The 19,956-nt window shown below is 39.5% G+C and overlaps 1 protein-coding gene and 1 non-coding gene across 3 annotated transcripts in view; one reads left to right on the plus strand and one right to left on the minus strand.

Moving 5' to 3' along the window:
- Positions 1–19,871, minus strand: part of L2HGDH (L-2-hydroxyglutarate dehydrogenase) — a 44,053-nt gene extending 24,182 nt beyond the window's left edge. Inside the window, exons 1-6 of one of the 2 annotated variants that reach the window (XM_073895184.1) lie at positions 19,681–19,871; positions 19,160–19,255; positions 15,475–15,590; positions 14,595–14,746; positions 8,016–8,147; positions 19–181 (exon numbers count right to left, since the gene is read on the minus strand). In XM_073895184.1, coding sequence (XP_073751285.1) covers positions 19–181; positions 8,016–8,147; positions 14,595–14,746; positions 15,475–15,590; positions 19,160–19,255; positions 19,681–19,820 — 799 coding nt within the window. In that variant the 5' untranslated portion in view covers positions 19,821–19,871. The remainder of the gene's footprint in view (positions 1–18; positions 182–8,015; positions 8,148–14,594; positions 14,747–15,474; positions 15,591–19,159; positions 19,256–19,680) is intronic. The other variant, XM_025870091.2, reaches the window with a different exon arrangement.
- On the plus strand, positions 10,214–10,286 carry TRNAK-CUU (transfer RNA lysine (anticodon CUU)). The gene has a single exon. It is a non-coding gene; the product is annotated as a tRNA-Lys (tRNA).
- Positions 19,872–19,956: the final 85 nt, after the last annotated feature.

Consider the following 19,956-nt stretch of genomic DNA (forward strand, 5'->3'; position numbering starts at 1 on the left):
AAGACAAGGATGGCTTACCATCTTTACTTCCTGACGGACCTTCTTTAGCCATTTCAATATCTTTTACTTCAAAATTGGTTAAGACAAAGCCACCTGCTTCTTGGAAATCCTGGGCAAATGACAAAGCCACCTGCCGATAGTCCACAATGCCGGTGTATGGGCAATCAATAGCCATTAGACCCTGGGATAGGATTATGAAAGTCAAGATCATACAATTAAAAATAATCGAGGATAGGTTGTTCAAAAAATTTTATTTGGCACTGAATTTTTTTACTGTTAATTTTGATGGATTACATACATTATCATTTCTTGGCAAAAATTCGGTGCCTAAATCTGATGTTGAATAATATGTCTAACAAGTAAAAGAAATAATACTAGCTAAATAAGAAAATCTCTTGTACTCAGGAAATAATTCTCCTCTGTAGGGGAGTTAATTTTGCTGGGTTCTCCTGGCTGCTACAATGAGTTTTTCAGTTTTATTCATCCCTCACCATACCTGATTCTGATTCATATCTGATTCTGAGTCAAATTCTGTATCACCAAATGATTGTTTTTATTTTTTTTTTAAGATTTTATTTATTTATTTGACAGAGACACAGAGAGAGAAGGAACACAAGCAGGGGGAGTGGGAGAGGGAGAAGCAGGCTCCCCACTGAGCAGGGAGCCCAATGCAGGGCTTGATCCCAGGACCCTGGGATCATGACCTGAGCCGAAGGCAGACGCTTAATGACTGAGCCACCCACGTGCCCCAAATGATTGTTTTAAATAACCTCCACTGAGATTTTCCCAGTAGTGTATCACATGTCATGCACACTCAGTGAGGACTCAGAGTTGTTCTAGCTATTTACAATGTTTGCAGAGTGTTGATCTAATTTGCTTCAGGACTACAAATACTGAATGGAGATTTTATGTGGTTAACTCCAACTTCCTCTTCAGGTAATAGAGAAATTAATAGCCTGAGTTTTTTGTTGTTGTTGTGTTGCTGTTGTTGTTTTGTGGGGTTTTTTGCTTTTGTTTTGCCACTCAAGACATGCTCAAACTCCACAGATGAATGATCTACAATCATACTTATTTAATTTTTTGGAATAAATGTTGAATGTGCGTTGGCTTTTCTAATTCTTAAGAATAGAATATCACACGCCAAGTATTGACTGGATTTTTGTGAATCCTTGGAAACAGCATCATTTTCTGTTCCCTTACTGTGTTCTCCCAATCAGTTTTCCCTAAGAGGGTGGTAGCCTGGGTCCCCAGGACAACTAATGCCCAGAAACTGTGTGTAACTGGTAAATGCTGCCATCCTCTCATCTGACCAGCATGGAACTGGTATTGTTGCAGTTTTACAATAATATCTGATAGTATTATTTTAAATATCTCATTCTTGTAGTCAGCCCCACCCCTACTCCAATACATTTACATGCTTAACATCTTTTTTTTAATCTGTATTTTTTTTAAAAGATTTTATTTATTCATGAGAGACAGAGGGAGAGAGAGAGAGAGAGAGAGAGAGAAGCAGAGGGAGAAGCAGGCTCCCAAGGAGCAGGGAGCCTGACGCGGGACTTGATCCCAGGACCCTGGGATCATGACCTGAGCCGAAGGCAGACGCTTAACCATCTGAGCCACCCAGGCGCCCTACCTGCTTAACTTCTAAAAGCTTTTGACTTTGTCACCCATCCCTGATCACTAGTTCCAAATGGCCAGACCACACTAGGGGTAAAGGCTCACAAAACACGCAATAGTCTCTTGTCACAAATTGAAAGCAACATTTGAGAAACTTGATTCTTGCTTCCAGAATATGAGATCATTTGCCAAACACAGAAATCATTCCTTCTGTCTTGATGTAGTAGATACACATTTAAGATTTTTACATTCAATCTTATATTGCCTGACCACCTCCAAATTCACAAGTCAATGGTCATAATCCAACTTCAAACTATAAATAGTATTTGGGGTACAATAACCTTGGAAACTAACAAGATAATACCAAGAGCTTAGTCACAAAAACTTCTCACCTTACATAAAACTACATGACAAATAAAAGAGGGATAAAAACAGGCTATAAAAGTGCTTCGTATCAATCATTTTTTGGAATCCCAGTATCTTCCTTATTCATCTTATTTTTCCTATTCCCCAGCACAATGCCTGACACACAGAAGGCACTCAAACTTTTACTGAATGAATGAACTTCTGAGGGCTGTCTTTAAACATACTAGATCTCTCTCTGCTCTAGGCCTTCCCTTAAAGGTCTCCCTTCTTTCTTTTTCCTTCTAGTCTTGGTTTTGTTCCTGCTCATGAGATGCTGGTGTGCCCCACTATACGTATAGGTTGGAGGAAGGTGGAGTGAGTCACTGTGGCTAAGCAATTCAACGCCCTGGGCCCAGGACAGGGCTGGTAGACAGGCGGGCTGTCAGCCAGGAGGCTGGGCATGCACTGAACAGGTTAGCAGGTCAGAGCTTGAAATCTGAGGCTACTGCAGGTCAGGTGGCTGGAAAAGAACTAGGCAAGCAGGACATAAAAGGCTGGGAGTTGGAAGTCAGTCAGGAGGAGAGAGGAACAGATGAACGTGTGGTTGACCAACAGTGTGAAAGAAAAGGCAAAAAGTTCATGAAAGCTAAGGTCAGAGTGTGCAGTCAGGATCTGCCCAGAGAGAGAACTGTCGAGAGCTATCCTCCAAAGACAAAGTTTACGAAAATTTCCAAGATGCTTCCCTTGGGGCTATTTAATCTGCTCCTTAAAGACATCTGGTCCAAAAAGCCCTTTAGAGCTGCCCTGATAAACTTCTTCTTTCTGGAGAGGCTTGAGAAAACAGAAATGAACCCATACTATAGAAATTTTGCCCCTACTCCTGGTAATAGCAGTAGGGTTGAAAGACCAGGAAGGGTTCACTCAGAGACCTTTATGAAATAACCATTTTCCACTATATCCACTAAATACATCTAGGCATAGATAATTATAATGTGGCATCACATAAAGTGTCAGATAATGCTAATGTGGCATTATCTAAAGTAGATCAGCTCTGCAGAGGCCTCAGAGAAAAGCAGGTTGTATTTCCTTTATAAGTTACACTCCTTACTCATCTTTCAAGTGAAGGTTCACCTCAAGAAGGCTTTCCTAAACGCCTAGACTAAGCTAAAAGCTTTCCCTTACATTGATAATGTATCAGCTCTATCAAAGATAGATACAAGACAGTTTATCAACTCTATCAAAATACTTTTCACTGTATTAGAATCTCATGTTCGGCTACACTACACCTTTCTTTAGGCCAATCACCGTATCTGACCCATCCTCATTCCTGCAGTACCTGACACAGCGTTTGGCACATAGTAAAGAAGAAAATGTTGGCTGAACTGAACAGAAAAAATACCAGTTCTGAATCAGATCTGGGGGCAGGGACTCTTAGGAGCTGTGTGACCTTGGGAAAGTAACTGAATCGCTTTCCTCATTTATAAGACACAAAAAGTACAGGTAGACATATAATTTGACTATCTATGTACACATAGCTCATCTACTCATTCTGAGACCTGTGAAGATCACATGGTGAGGTACACAGAACACTATCAAGACTCACCTGATGATGTGTGAAAAGCTGCTTTGTTTTGTAACAGTCAAGCATGATATAAAGCATGGGCTCCTCTTCCCATTTCTTCCTCTCTCTAAATCCCCTCACAAAGTTCCACCACAGACTATGATTGTTGTTCCAGCTGGCTCTGGCCTCTAATTCAAGGCTCCCCTCTTTCCCATGTCCAGTCCAATTCCATCCTATGTACCAGAAACTTGATTAACTCTCCTAAATTGGCACATTTTACATGCCATTCTTCTGCTCAAATCCTTCAGTGGTTCCCTACTATTTAGACCAGGGGTTGGCAATCTTTTCTGTAAAGAGCCAGCCACTAAATATTTTTCTTTACACGGGACCTATGATCTCTGCTGCAACTACTCAGTTTGGCTGTGTGGTACAAAAGCAGCCATAGACAATACAAAAAATATATGTATTCCTATAAATATTTTTGGACAATGAAATTTCAATTTCATATAATTTTCATGTGTCACAAAATATGATTCTTTTAATTTTCTTCAACCATTTAAAAATGTAAAAACTATTCTTAGTTCATAGGCCATAAAAAATAGGTGGCAGGCTGGATTTGGCCCACAGACCGTACTGCCAACCCTGGCTTAGACCATGTAGCATTTGGCCAAAGCCTGAAAGAAATAGACAGCCAAAATAAGATATTCAATGAATGTGTCTTGTTTTAAAGAAAAAAATCAGTCATTCATTCAAGATCTCAGAGAGACAAGAAATACCTGGAGAAAGGAATAGGGAATAGAAGGTCTAGGTATCCCACAAGCAAAACACTTTGATTATTTTGAGACCCAAAGAAAGGAAAGGAAAGGTGGGATATGCTGGAGCTGAAGATGCTATGACCTCTGGAGGAAGAACTCATTCAACATTATTTGGAATCCTAGGTATTATCAGCCTCTTAGTAACTTTATATTAATTAGGAAAACCTAGGGGCACCTGGGTGGCTCAGTCGGTTAAGTGTCTGCCTTCAGTTCAGGTTATGATCCCAGGGTCCTGGGATCGAGCCCCCACATCAGGCTCCCTGCTCAGCGGGAAGCCTGCTTCTCCCTCTCCTCCCCACTTATGCTCTCTCTAGCTATCTTTGTCACTATCTGTCTCTGTCTCTCAAATAAATAAATAAAATCTTAAAAAAAAAAAGAAAACTTATATTTTGGGGTGCCTGGGTGGTTCAGTTGGTTAAGCATCTGACTTCGGTTCAGGTCATGATCTCAGGTTCCTTGGATCAATCCCCGAATCGATCCCCATGTCGAGCCCTGCATCAGGTTCTATGCTCAGTGGGAAGTCTGCCTCTCACCCTCTCCCTCACCCTCTGCCCCTCCACCCGCCTGTGCTCTTAAATAAATAAAAATCTTAAAAAGAAAAAAGAAAAAGAAAATCATATATTTTGACCCAAAATATATGGAAAAATCTATTTCTACTTTTTTTTGCAGAAAGGATTTGAAGCAGCTTCTAAAAACAAACAAGGAACACAACACAATATATACCAGCACTAAACATTGAGCCAGCTAAGTATATTAATTGGAAAAGAAAAAATAAGTTATTATTTGCAGACAATACAACTACATAGAAAATCCCCCAAGGGCGCCTGGGCGGCTCAGTTGGTTAAGCGACTGCCTTCGGCTCAGGTCATGATCCTGGAGTCCCAGGATCGAGTCCCGCATCAGACTCCCTGCTCAGCGGGGAGTCTGCTTCTCCCTCTGACCTTCCCCCCTCTCATGTACTCTCTCTCTCTCATTCTCTCTCTCAAATAAATAAAATCTTTAAAAAAAAAAAAAGAAAAGAAAATCCCCCCAAAATTATAGACAAACTATTAGAATCAATATGTGAATTTAACATCCAAGATGGATGAAAGGTCAAAAATCAATTATATTTCCATATATTTGCAACATACAAGGAGAAAATGAACTTTAAGTAACAATACTATTTATGAGAGTATCAAAAACCATCAAATACCTAGAAATGAATCTAAGAGATATGAAAGACTTCTACACTGAAAATTATAACACATTTTTGAAATGAATTAAAGAAGATACAGATAAATGGATGGATCTACTGTGTTCGTGGATTGGAAGATGCAATATTGTGAAGATACAAATTGTCTCCAATGGACCTACAAATTTAATGCAAACTCAATCAAAATCACAAAAGGCGACCTTGTGGGGTTTAGCAAAATAATTCTAAAATATATATAGAAATACAAAGATCTCTAAGAACAGCCAAGATAATGTTGAAGAAGAACAAAGTTAAAGGAATTTCCTGACCAGATATTTAAACCTACTAAAAAGCTATGATAATTAAGATATTACAGTAGTGGTAAAAGAAGAGACAATGGAACAGAATAGAGTCCAGACATAGAATCCATACATACAGTCACCTGGTATCACAAAGGTAACAGTGCAGTGCAGTGGGGAAATAATGGTCTCTTTGATAAATGATGCTGAGTCAATTGGGTATCCAGATTGGAGAAAAAAAAAAATGTACCTTGACCTCTACCTTTATACAATGGACTTCAAAAACGTACCTTGACCTCTACCTTCATACAATTATACGGCAATGAAACTACAACTATATGCAACATATGGATGAATTTCATAAATAATACTGAATAAAATAAGTTCAGACACAAAATGAGCACCTACTATATGATTCCACTTAAATACAATTCAAAAACATATGATGTAAGAAGTCAGGATAGTGATTACCCTTAAGGGAAAGGTAGTGATAGGAAGGGGCTTGAGGAGAATATTGGGAGGCTGGTAACATTCTGCTGTTGATCCAGGTACTGGTCACACTTTATGAAAATTCATCAAGCTATACATTTATGATTCTTGTTGTATGTTAGATTCAATTTAAAAAAGTCCAAAAAATCAAGGCAGATAGAAGATGAGAGTGGAAAGATACAATGAAATGAAGAGAGAAATTAATACATAAAAATAAAAATATATGCTTAAGACCCTAGATATCTGGTAGGAGTGGGGCACAAGTGTGTCTCTGAGCTTCCTTGCAGCCACGATAAACACAACAACACAATCAATTAAATGATTCTGTGTTCATAAGATAAAAACAAGTCAGTTGTGCTCAGAAAGAACATAATTATTCTGAGAAAAATTTCTCCTGAAGGTTCTCAAAGATCGATGTTGTGTAGCACAGTGAACAACCTATCTTCTCAACCTCATCCTAACCTCATCCTCATCCACTGTCAAAATGACCTTCTCCATAGGCTGATGCCATAAAACCAAAGAATAATTCAAAGGGAGTAATTTGGGGTCAAAGAGTAGGATGGGGAGAGAAAAACACTGCAATGCAGGTGTGCCACTTGGGTGGTGTAGATGTACAGGAATAAACGGTCTACATATCCTCCAGAATATCACTCATAAATAGTATTTTTATTTCCATTAAACCAAGCTTTTGATAAGCATTGCCTGGCAGTGAGTTCAAAGTCACATTCTCTAGGACAGGTACCTGGAGTCCAGCTATTATATATTGTCAATAAAATGGGGGGAGGGGCACTTGGGTGGCTCAGTCAGTTAAGCGTCCAACTCTTGGTTTCAGCTCAGGTCATGATCTCAAGGTCGTGAGATGAAGCCCCACATCGGGCTCCACACTGGGCGTGGAACCTGCTTAAGATTCACTCTCCCTCCCCCTTCTCCCCTACCTCTCTAAAAAAGAAAGAAAGAAAGAAGTTTAGACAGTCATTAAGCCATTATATTGTGGTGACTCTACATGATATTTTGCTTATATTGAATTTCTGAAACTGGTATGTTAGCACATACCTCTGCCTCTTCCCCACAAAAATAATGGTGGCGAGGAACAGGAGATACAGCCATTCGTTGGACTAGTTAGTGAAACTGGGGGTAGGACTGATAGCCTCTGAAAGACTGTCAAAGAAAGTCAATATGCAGAGTAAGTATTAAATTATTATTCATGTCTCTTTCATAAATAAAAGATCCGTTCTCCCCAGTGCATGTTCTAAGCAAGATATTCTACAACCTACCCTTTACACTCATAGATAACATAGCTACCCTCCTCAAAAATTTCAGTGGCTCCTCATGCCTACTAACTTCAAAGTTATTAGCAGGGATATTAAGTCCTTTACACAAGCCTAATCCTGCCTTTCCAGTCTCATCTGTTATCTCTCCCTACACACCCTGGGAATCAACCACACCTCACCACTCAATGTTTTCCCAATGTGCCATATGGTCTCAGACCTCCTCTTGTCTTTGCTTATGTTCTTCAGATTTGGTATTTTCTCACAGGGAAAGAAGAAATCAGGTGTTCAGAGTTTGTGGCAATGCCCTCTTGTGGCTGTCACCTCACTGTCCCAGAAGAGTGATTCTTGCTTTCTGTAAGTTCACCCTCAGCCTCCATGTCACAGGACTGAGCCCTAAATGAAAATGTCCTTGTGTAAGCATGTATGTGGGGTTAGTGAATCACTTACCCTACAATATGGCTCCTTCTTCTTTATATCCTCCTGTTGGATTAGCCTCAGGCCCTGCACACCATTCTGCAGGCCTCTCTCATATAGGGCTTGAAGTCTGGGAATTTCTTCTTGTTCAACAGCTACTATAAGCTTAAAACAAAAACAAAAACAAGATAAAGAATATGGAGAGTTAAACATATGATCAGCTATAAAACATAAAGTCAATAAAAAATTAAATTATCACATGATTCAAATTTGTTTAATTTTTGTCTACTTCTCCCTTTCTTCATGAACTCAATTTCCTCCTCCATTGAAAAAAGTTGTCTTAGGAAACTGCATTAAAACAATTTTCCCCAAAAGTAAGATGTAGCCTCAATTTCCACTTCTGCCATCATAGGTGCTCCATGAATCTTGGCCACAGCAACTGTTATCAACATTACTCCCTCAATTCCAAAGGGGAGAGTAGCACAGGTGGCATAGTCTTTACAATTAAAAGAATAAAAAACAAAAAAGCAAACAAAAAAACAGAACAGCCTTCTTATTTCTATAAGAGTATATAAAATACCAATATATCAAAAAGACAGTGGCATTCAGTATAATGGAGTATCACTAACAGAACACTATCCATTTTATTTCCTGGAATAAAGTATATTATAAACTATTTACTAATGCATTTTATTGCAGAGGGGAAAAAAACAGTAAATTAATCAACTTTACTCAGTATTCTTTTTCTATTTATTTCTGGGCAAACTATCTGTCTGAGGTAGTTTCTTAACAGCTACTGACAAAGAAAAGCACAGATGCACATTCACAGGTACATTAGAATTCACAGGCACATTAGAATTCAGATTGCTATTTCATAGCAAGAAGTCACCAGAATTTCATGAAATAATACTTTTAATCAAGGTGTAAAGGTCATTTAAGTCTGCAAATAATTAACCTTAGAAATAGAAGTGGAATCAAGGAACGCTATCTAGAAAGTGAAAAGACAACCCAAGGAACAGGTGAAAATATTCACAAATCATATAGCTGATAATGTCTAATATCCAGAATATATAAAAGAACCCTTATAATTCAATATAAAAAGTGTAAATACAATTTTATATCTTGCTTTTTTCACTTAACACTATGTTGGGACCATTATCCCACATTATTTTAAAAAATCGTCATAGCATCGGGCGCCTCGGTGGCTCAGATGGTTTAGTGTCTGCCTTTGGCTCAGGTCATGATCCCAGGGTTCTGGCATCGAGTCCCGCATCGGGCTCCCTGCTCCTTGGGAGGCTGCTTCTCCCTGTGCCTCTCTCTCTCTCTCTCTCTCTCTCTCTCATGAATAAATACATAAAATCTTTAAAAAAAAAATCTTCGTAGCATCTTTAATAGCAACAAGAAACTTTTATTCTTAAAAACTACATGGAGAAGACTTACAAGGAAATATTATGAATAACTGTATAGCAACAAATTAGATAATCTATATGAAATGGAAAAGCTCATAGAAAAACACAAACTTCTGAAACTGACTCAAGAAGAAAAAAAAAATCTGACTAGGCCTATAACAAGTAAAGAGATTGGATTAGTAACTTTAAAACTACCCACAAAGAAAAGCTCAGGCTCAAAAGCTTTCTTTACACATGAATGATGCCATATGGGTGGCTCAGTTAAGCGTCTGCCTTTGGCTTGGGTCATGACCCCATGGGATCGAGCCCTGCATTGGGCTCCCTGATTGGCAGGGAGGCTGCTTCTCCCTCTCCCTCTACTGTTCCCCTTGCTGTGCTCTCTCGCTCTGTCAAATAAATAAATAAAATCTTAAAAAAAAAAAAAAGAAAAATTAGCTACAATTCTGCATAAACTCCTTCAAAGAACAGAAGAGGGAATACTTCTTAGGGAATACCTAAATCTATGAGGCCAGTATTAGCCTGATATTCAAAACAAACACAGTTACAAAAGAAAATAAAACTGCAGACCAATATCCCATATGAATATTGATACAAAAATCCTGAACACAATACTAGTAAACTAAGTACAGGAACATATAAAAAAGATGCGACCAAGTGGGATTTATTGTAGGAATTCAAGATCAATTTAACATCCAAAAGTCAAGTATTAATACACCGTATTAATAGAATATAAAAACATGATTGCCTCAATAGAAGCAGAAAAGGCATTTGAGAAAACCCAATACCCTTTCGTGATAAAAAACATGTAACAAACTTGGGAGCGCCTGGATGGTTCAGTTGGTAGAACATGTGACTCTTGATCACGGGGTTGTGGGTTCGAGCCCCATGCTGGGTGTAGAGATTACTTAAAAATAAAAATCTTGGATGGGGTGGCTGGGTGATAGACATTAGGGAGGGTATGTGCTATGGTGAGCGCTGTGAATTGTGTAAGACTGATGAATAACAGACCTGTACCTCTGAAACAAATAATACATTATATGTTAAAAAAAAAAAAAAGGAAGATAGTAGGAAGGGAAAAATGAAGGGGGGGAAATCGGAGGGGGAGATGTACCATGAAAGACTATGGACTCTGAGAAACAAACTGAGGGTTCTAGAGGGGAGGGGGTTGGGGGGATGGGTTAGCCTGGTGATGGGTATTAAAGAGGGCATGTATTTTTTTTTTTTTAAAGATTTTATTTATTTATTTGAGAGAGAGAGAATGAGAGATAGAGAGCACGAGAGGGAAGAGGGTCAGAGGGAGGAGCAGACTCCCTGCCGAGCAGGGAGCCCGATGTGGGACTCGATCCCGGGACTCCGGGATCATGACCTGAGCCGAAGGCAGTCGCTTAACCAACTGAGCCACCCAGGCGCCCAAAGAGGGCATGTATTGAATGGAGCACTGGGTGTTATATGCAAACAAGGAATCATGGAACATTACATCAAAAAATTAATTAATTAATTAATTTAAAAAATAAAAAAATAAAAATCTTAGAATAAAAAAGACTTTAGCAATAGAAAGGAACTTCCTCAATCTGACAAAGGGCATCTATAAAAAAGCTACAGCTAGCATCATACTTAATAGTGAAAAATTGAATGCTTTCTCCCTAAGATAAGCAACAATACAAGGATGTCCATTTTCACTACTTCTATTCAACACTGTATTTATGGGGCGCCTGGGTGGCTCAGTCGTTAAGCATCTGCCTTCAGCTCAGGTCATGATCCCAGGGTCCTGGGATTGATCCCCGCATCGAACCCCGCATCGGGCTCCTGCTCAGCGGGAAGCCTGCTTCTCCCTCTCCCAGTACCCCTGCTTGTGTTCCCTCTCTCACTCTGTCAAATAAATAAATAAAATCTTTAAAAACAGAAACAAAAACAAAAACAAAAACACTGTATTTGTGATTCTACCTGGGGAAATTAGGCAAGAAAAAAATATATAAAAGGCATCCAAGGGGCACCTGGGTGGCTCAGTCATTAAGCATCTGCCTTCGGCTCAGGTCATGATCTCAGGGTCCTGGGATCGAGCCCTGCATCTGGCTCCCTGCTCAACGGGAAGCCTGCTTCTCCCTCTCCCACTCCTCCAGCTTGTGTTCCCTCTCTCGCTGTGTCTCTTTCTGTCAAATTAATAAATAAAATCTTTAAAAGGCATCCAAATTGAAAAAGGAGTACAACTATCTTACTTGCAGATGACATTATCCTGCATATAGAAAATCCTAAGGAATCCACACACACACAAAAAACTATTATAATGAGTTTAGCAAGGGTGCAAGAGAAAAGGATATATGAAAATCAATCATATTCTATATATTAGCAATGAATAATCCAAAATGAAATTAAGAAAAAATTCCCCTCACAAAAGCATCAAAAAGAGTAAAACACCAAGGAATAAGTTTAACAAAAAATTGCAAGACCTGTATACTGAAAAATACAAAACACTGTCGAAAGAAATGGAAGAAGATCTAAAAGAATGGGAAGACATTCCCATGTTCATGGTTTGCAAGATTTAATATTGTTAAGACGGCAATACTCCCCAAATTGATCTATAGATTCAACATAATCTCTATCAAACTTCCACCTTTTTTTTTTTTGAGAAACTGACTAACCAACCCTAAAATTCATATGGAAATGCAAGGGACCCAGAATAGCCAAAATAATCCTGAAAAAAGGACAAAGTTGGAGGACTCACACTTCCTGATTTCAACATATAATAAACAGCCATAGTAACCAAGATACTATGGTATTGGCATGAGGATAGACATACATCAATGGAATGGAATCAAGAATCCTAAACATACCCTCTTACATTTATGCTCAAATAACTTTTTTTAAAAGATTCATTTATTTATTTGAGAGAGAGAGCATGGCAGGAGGAGCAGAGGGAAAGGTAGACTCAACTAGACTGCTCACTGAGCACGGAGCCTGAGATCTCAGCCTGAGATCACCACCTGAACTGAAACCAAGAGTCGGACACTTAATCAACTGCACCACCCAGACACCCTCAACTAACTTTTGATAAAGGTGCCAAAACTATATAGAAAGAACAGTTTTTTCAATAAATGGTGTTGAGACAACTGCATAGCCACATGCAAAAGAATGAAGTTGAGCCCCTTCCTCACACTATATACCAAAATCAATTTAAAACTGATCATATACTGGAAGTATAGGTGCAGGGGGTGGGGTTGGGGGGCTCTGCTTCTGGTGGCAGGGTCTAGGGAAGAAACAGTAGACCAGTAGACTAGTGAAGGTGGAAAGCCCCTGAAATAGCCAAAGAAGCAGGCCAAGGAAATGAACTAGGAAGATAAGGCATTTAAGCAGAAACAAACAGAGAAGACACTCAAGGGGCTAAAAGTGAAAGCTACAGGAAAGGATCTTCTGGCCATAGTTGGAATTAAGAAATCTGGCAAAAAATAAGCTGCTCCTTGTGCCTGAGGCAATGGTGATCCTTAATTCCAAAATTCCTGTTTACACATCTAGATTATCTGTCATATCTGTTGCCACCTACAGCTAGAATAAAGTGTCCTCTTGGACCCTGTTGTACATTTACGAATACATTTTTGTAAAAAAAAAAAAATGTATTGTATAGTGGCTCATCTTCTCTTTAGTTCTTCTCACTCAGCCATTTCTACCTTAGCTCTGAGTCAGAGCAAACCCAGCCTAGAATCCTGCCAAAGTCTACCCATTAATCTTTGATCTACCCCAATTCTGTACCACCTGGAATTAAAGCAACTCATTGGGGTGGGGGGGGAGGCTGTGATCATAGATCTAAATGTCAGAGCTAAGGTTAAAATAAAACTCTTAGAAGAAAAAAATGTATGAGTAATTTTTCAGGTTAGGCAATGATTTCTGAGATATGACACTAAAACTATAAGCAACAAAAGAAAAAAAGATAACTGGACTTCATCAAAATTAAAAGCTTCTGTGCTTCAAAATATATCATCAAGAAAGTAAAAAAGAAAATCTATAGAATAGGAGAAAATATTTAGCATTATTTAAAATATTAGTATTACTATTATTACTATTTTGTTTTATACATAAAAATATTTTAATATTTTAGTAGTGTTTTAGTAAATATCATATAACTGATAAGGGGCTATACCCAGAATATATAAAGAACACATACAACTCAAGAATAGAGACAAATAATCCAATTTTTAAATGGGCAAAAGAATTGAATAGACATTTTTCCAAAGACAAATGAGTGGCCAATAAGCTATGAAAAGATGCTCAACACCATTAATTACTAGGGAAATGCAAATCAAAACCACATTGACCTACCACTTCACATCCACTAGGATGGCTAAAATAAGAGACAGACAGTAACAGGTATTGACAAGGATGTAGAGATACTGGAATCCTCATTAGTTGCTGATAGCCATTTAAAATAGTGCAGAACTTTGAAAAACAGTTTGGCAGTTCCTCAAAATGTTAAAATTGGAGTTAACAAATGACCCAGGAATTTCACTCCTAGGTATATATCTGAGAGAAATGAAAACATAAGCCTACACAAAAACTTGCACATAAACACCCATAGCTGTATGATGCATAATAGTCAAATGTGGAAACAACCCAGATGTCTGTCAACTGATAAAGAGGTAAACAAAATGTGGTATTCCTACACAATGGACTATAAAAAGGAATAAAGTACTGATTCATGCCACAAGATGAATGAACCTTGAGAACATTATGCTAAGAACCCAGTCACAAAAGACAACATATTATAGGATTCTATTTACAGGAAATGTCCAGAATAGGCAAATCCACAGAGAGAGAAAGTATATTAGCGGTTGTCAGAGCTGGGGAGAGGCAGAAATAGGAAGTGAGAGGTATTGGGAATAACTGTTAACAGGCAGAGGGCTTCTTTATTAGGTGATGAATATGTTCTAAAATTAGACAGTGGTAATAGTTGCACAGTTTTATGAATATACTAAAAATCGAACTGAACACTTTAATAAAAGGATGAATTGTATGATATATAAATTATATGTCAATAAATCTGTTACTTTTTAAATTACAAGGAGTGAGTCATACCACCTTTTCTAGTTATTTCCTAATATTAGATTTTGAAAATTACATAAAGAAAGAAAAGCAGTTTTTTTTTAACTCAACATTAAACATCACTAAGAAAATGCTAGTTATAAGTAAGTCAAGGCCCTAGCAAAATGCTTACCTTGCCACATTGTTTGTAGGAAATTCCCTTTTGGTTACAATACTCATAGATGAGGGCTGCACCTTGCACACACAATTTAGCTTTCAGAGATTCAGGTTTATAATAAATTCCACTATGTATGACACCACTGTTATGTCCAGTCTGGTGAACAGCTACCGGACAAGAGAAAGAGGGTAAGAGTAACTACACAATGCATACAAAACCTACAAAGTGGAGGAACAGACATAGTTGAAGCCATTAGAGACCACATTATTGAACATTCTGTCTGAGTTCGTTCTTACAGGCAGGGCACCAGTAACTTCCTCTACTAGCCATCCCTGGTGTCCATGCCACATCCCCCCAGCCCATCTTTGATTTCAGTTTCAGTTTTCAACTCTGGTGCACAAATCCATCTCTCACCACCAGCAAACCACTTCAAGGGCTCACTATAGCTCTGGGCATTCTGCATGCCCATTCCTAACAAGTGGAGGAGTGAGGGGAGAGAAGACTATGCCTCAACATCCCAGGGGTAATCATCAGCCAGTGGAAACATGAGCTGATGAATAAATGAGCACAATACTTAGAAATGATGATGTAGCTCCTCAGAGGCCCCAGAGGAATCAAGCTCACAACAGCAACCATGATAAAGTACCCTCCTGTGGCTTTTCCTCCTTCCTGGTTTACTCTCCACATCCCCTCACTCCTGCCTCCTAAACAACCTTTCAAATAAATCACCTATGTGATTTATTTGACTAGAACTCAAGTTCTAGTCCTTGGCTCTGCTTCATGGAGAAACCTAACCAGGGTACTAACACCAACATTCAACATGAAAGATGCAGGATTGAAGAAATGAGCAGGTCTTCAGGTTAAGCCCAAAGAGCAACATTGATATTATACATACCTAAATCTTTCTCTTTTTCCAGAACACCAATGGAAAGTGCTGGATGTCGCAGGATGAGTGCTCTGGCAGAGGCGAGGCCCACAATTCCGCCACCAATAATGACTACATCAAATGAACTTTAAGAGAAAGTCACCTTTAAAGTAATGCATGTTTACAGTAGATCTCATAAAACTCCGTGTGCATAATTTTCATCATCAGTGAACAAACTATTAATTTGTAATCATGAAAACCAAATATTTATTGGGCTTTATGTTATTGGCTTCTTAACAGAAAAAGCCTTTAAGAATTAGAGGCACTGCTGGGTCAGTAGTATAAAGAGCTACACCCAGCAGGCAGGGTAACTAGTTACCTAAACTGCTCTCCATCTCTAAATCTCCACAGCCCTCTGTTGGGGCTGGCTGCATCTGTGAATACTCTGTCAGGCATCACACTCTTCTCTACCATCTATTCATTTGAAATTCAAGGGCAGGGGCACCTGGGTGGCTCAGTCTGTTAAGCATCCGACTCGGTTTCGGCTCAGGTCGTTATCTCAGGGTCCTGGGATTGAGCCCCGCGCTCAGTAGGTAGCCTGCTTGAGGATTCTTGATCCTTTCCCCTCTGTTCCTCCCCCTGCTTGTGCATGCAGGCTGTCTCTCTAATAAAATCTTTAAAAGAATAAATTAGGAAGGGCATGTATAGTCTATCTAATTTAGCAATGAGAAGCAGAAAAGTCTACCTTTAGCACCTACCTCATGGCGAAAAAATCTAGTCTTAGAGGAACACGGCCAATCTTGCTTTTTCTACACCCCACCTATTTCATCTCTTCCTGAATTAAATTATTTTGATGCAAATCCTAAACATTACCTGTAAATATTTTAATATGTTATTTCTAAAAGGCCTCTTTAAAACATCCCCACAATACCAGTATTCTAATTTTTTAAATTATTTTTTTAGTTTTTTATTGTTCTTGTTTTTTAATTTTAACTGGCTCCATGCTCAAAGTGGATCTTGAACTCATGACCCTGAGAGTAAGAGTCACATGTTCTACCAAGCGAGCCAGCCAGGCACCCCCAGTATTCTAATTTTCAAAAAATCTACAATAAACATTTTATATCATCAAATATTCACCATAAAACTTTTGGAAGAAAACAAAGGAGAAAATCTTTGGGATCTAGAGTTAAGTGAAGTAGAAGACACCAAAAGCATGATCCATATAAAAAAATTTGATAAATTGGACTTCATCAAAATTAAAAATTTTGTTCTGCAAAAGACCTTGTTAAGAGGATAAGAAGACAACTAACAGACTGGGAGAAAATACTTGCAAACCACATATCTGACAAAGGACTCATATCTAGAATATATAAAGAACTCTCATATAAACCATTTAGAAAATGGGCAAAAGATACAAACAAAACATTTCATCAAAGAGGGAAGATATATAGATGGCAAATAAGCACATCAAAAGATGTTCACTACCATTAGTCATTAGGGAAATGCAAATTAAAACTACAAGGAGATATCTCTACACCCCTATTAGAATGGCTAAAATTTTTAAAAAATGGTAACACCAAATGCTGGTGAGAATGAGGAGCTGGATCACTCACACACTGCTGGTGTGTGTAAAACAGTACAGCCACCCTGGAAAAAGAGTATAGCAGTTTCTTAAAAAACTAAACATAAATCTTTGCCACTATGTAACACGCTCCACTCCAGTCAGATAGTTGCTATAAGCCTTGATGGTAGCACAACTTCCTTTGTTCTATTCTCGCTCGTACATAGGAAAAACAGATCTTTGGGCTTATATCTTACCCAATTTGGGTCACATCATTGGTCTCCCACTCTTCCTCAGGCCATTCTTTGGATTGTTGAAGATGTTAAAAGATATAATGGTCTCTTTTTGAGTCCCAAATATGGACTCCACTCATCTCAAGTCTTTCTGTAAGGGAAATTCTAATATTCAGAACCTGGATCCCAGGTGCATGACTTCATGTTTTATACTCTCTTGGGAAGCTCTGGTGTACTTTTCTTTTATAAATCAATACCAATATTTCTCAATGGATATTCCTTGTATGGCCCTACATTAAAAAACACGCCTACAGGGGTGCCTCGGTGGTTCAGTTGGTTAGGCACCTGCCTTCAGCTCAGGTCATGATCCTGGGGTCCTGGGATCGAGCCCCACATCGGGCTCCCTGCTCAGCAGAGAGTCTGCTTCTCCCTTTGTCCCTTCCCCTGCTTGTGCATGCACTCTCTCTCTCTCAAATAAATAAAATCTGTAAAAATAAATAAAATAAAATATAAACCATGTTTACAATGAAAAAAAGTTAAGCATGTACTAACTAAATATGTCTTAGCAACTACACTCTTGGGCATTTATCTCAGAAAAATAAAAACCTATGTTCATACAAAAACCTGTACATAAATGTTCACATGTTCACAGCAGCTTTGTTCATAATAGCCCAAAATTATAAACGGTCCAGATATCCTTCAACTGGTGAATGGTCAAACTGTATTACATTCATACCATGAAATGCTACTCAACAATTAAAAGGAACCCACTCTCATTATAGGCAACACCATGGATGAATCTCAAAGACATTATGCTGGGGCGCCTGGGTGGCTCAGTCGTTAAGCATCTGCCTTCCGCTCAGGTCATAATCCCAGGGTCCTGGAATCTAATCCTGCATCGGGCTCCCTGCTCCGCGGGAAGCCTGCTTCTCCCTCTCCCACTCCCCCTGCTTGTGTTCCCTCTCTCGCTGTGTCTCTCTCTGTCAAATAAATAAAATCTTTAAAAAAAAAAAAAAAGACATCATGCTGTGTGAAAAAAGCCAATCTAAAAGGTTATATATTGTGTGACTCCACTTATAGAACATTCTCAAAATGACAAAATTTTAGAGCTAGAGAATAGATTAGTGGTTGCCAAGGGCTAGGAAGGGTGGAAAGATGGGATGTGAATATAAAGAGATTGTAACACAAGAGATGTCTTTCTGGTAATGAAACATTTCTATATTTTGTGGTGGCAGTTACACAAATTAACACGATTAAATTGCACAGAAACACACACAAACGAGTGCATGAAATCTGAACAAGGTCTGTGGATTGTGACAATGTCAATTTCCTAGTTTTGATACTGTACTATAGTTAGGTAAGATGTTATCACTGGGGTAAATTGGCTGAAGGATACATAAAATCTGGTTTAGGTTTTTTTTTCCCAACTTCCTGTGGACCTATAATTATTTCAAAATAAAAAGTATAAACAAAACCTTCACTAGCCCTACTTTTCTTCTCTTAAGAAAAGCAATCCCCAAATAATTGTCTACATACCCCCACTATGACTCACAAATCTTGTCCCACTCTAAACCCCTCCAAACCACTAACACACAGCAGCCAGTCAACTTTTGAAACCTCAACACTTAATCACTCCCTCTTCTTAAAAACCCTTTAAAAGCCTCGCAATGCTCTTAGAATAAAATCTAATGTGGTTAAAAGAAAATAAAATCCCTGCTGTGATGTAGCCTCTCTCCAGTATCACTCCACACCATCTCTGTTCCACTAACAGTCACACTCATCTTGTCCACCTTCTAGTTCTTGAGATAGCCAAGAGCTTTCCAGCTTTAAAGCCTTAGCATAAGCCACTCCCTCTACACAGAGCAGAGAAAGACGGTGGTTTCTAATGTGACCTCCGAACTTCAAATCACAGGACACTTACTTGTGCAGGCTTTGATTAGCAACTGCGCTGCTTCTCACAGGGGCTACTCCATGCAATGCTTGCCAGGAACTGACTGATTTAAGAACGGTTTCAGGTCTTCCAAGCAACACCAGGATGCCAGCAAATAAACAGTAAATGATTGCTTAGTGTGGTAGGTCCTTTTAAGCCTTAAAAAGACCACGTACGGGAGAGACTAGGATCCTACTCACAGTTGAGCCGTCAAGGAGCTTAAGTGACCCACCTAAGAACTGAATAGGAAGTGGAGGGGTGGTATTCAAACCCAGAACTGCTCTAGACCTGTCTACTCAACACTGCCTTACTCTTTTCATCCCGCAAACACAACGAATGAATCCTACAAGGTAACTCCTGGGATCCGAGGTTGGAGCCCAGGCTCCACAGGATCCTGACCTTCTCTCACGCCCGGGACAGGGAAGTAGAGCAGGGGCAGAGGTCCAGCAAGAGGCACCTCGGAGAGAAGCAGTAGTAGCACAGGCGACGAGAGCGGGCCAGCGGCTACTCACCGGGTGCTGGCTCTACGGCCACCCTGGCACAGCTGCCAGGGCCTCCCCTGCGCCGGCCGGCACGCCGCAGAGAAGCCCCCGGGGAAACCCCCGCGGGCCCGCCTGCAGGCACCGCTCAGGTAACGCAGCGCCGGCACCATCGCCTGCGCCCCTCCCCTGCCCTCCCTCAGCCCCCAGAACTGGCCACTCGAGCCCGACGCTGCGCGGCTCTCGGCGCCATCTAGCCCCGCCTCCCACTCAGGGGCCAATGAAGCGCGCGCCGACGCCCCACGTGGG

This window comes from Callorhinus ursinus, unplaced genomic scaffold (assembly GCF_003265705.2).
Source record: "Callorhinus ursinus isolate GAN/ISIS: 27379988/994484 unplaced genomic scaffold, GSC_fseal_2.0 scaffold8, whole genome shotgun sequence".
In the NCBI taxonomy this organism is placed as follows: Eukaryota; Metazoa; Chordata; class Mammalia; order Carnivora; family Otariidae; genus Callorhinus; species Callorhinus ursinus.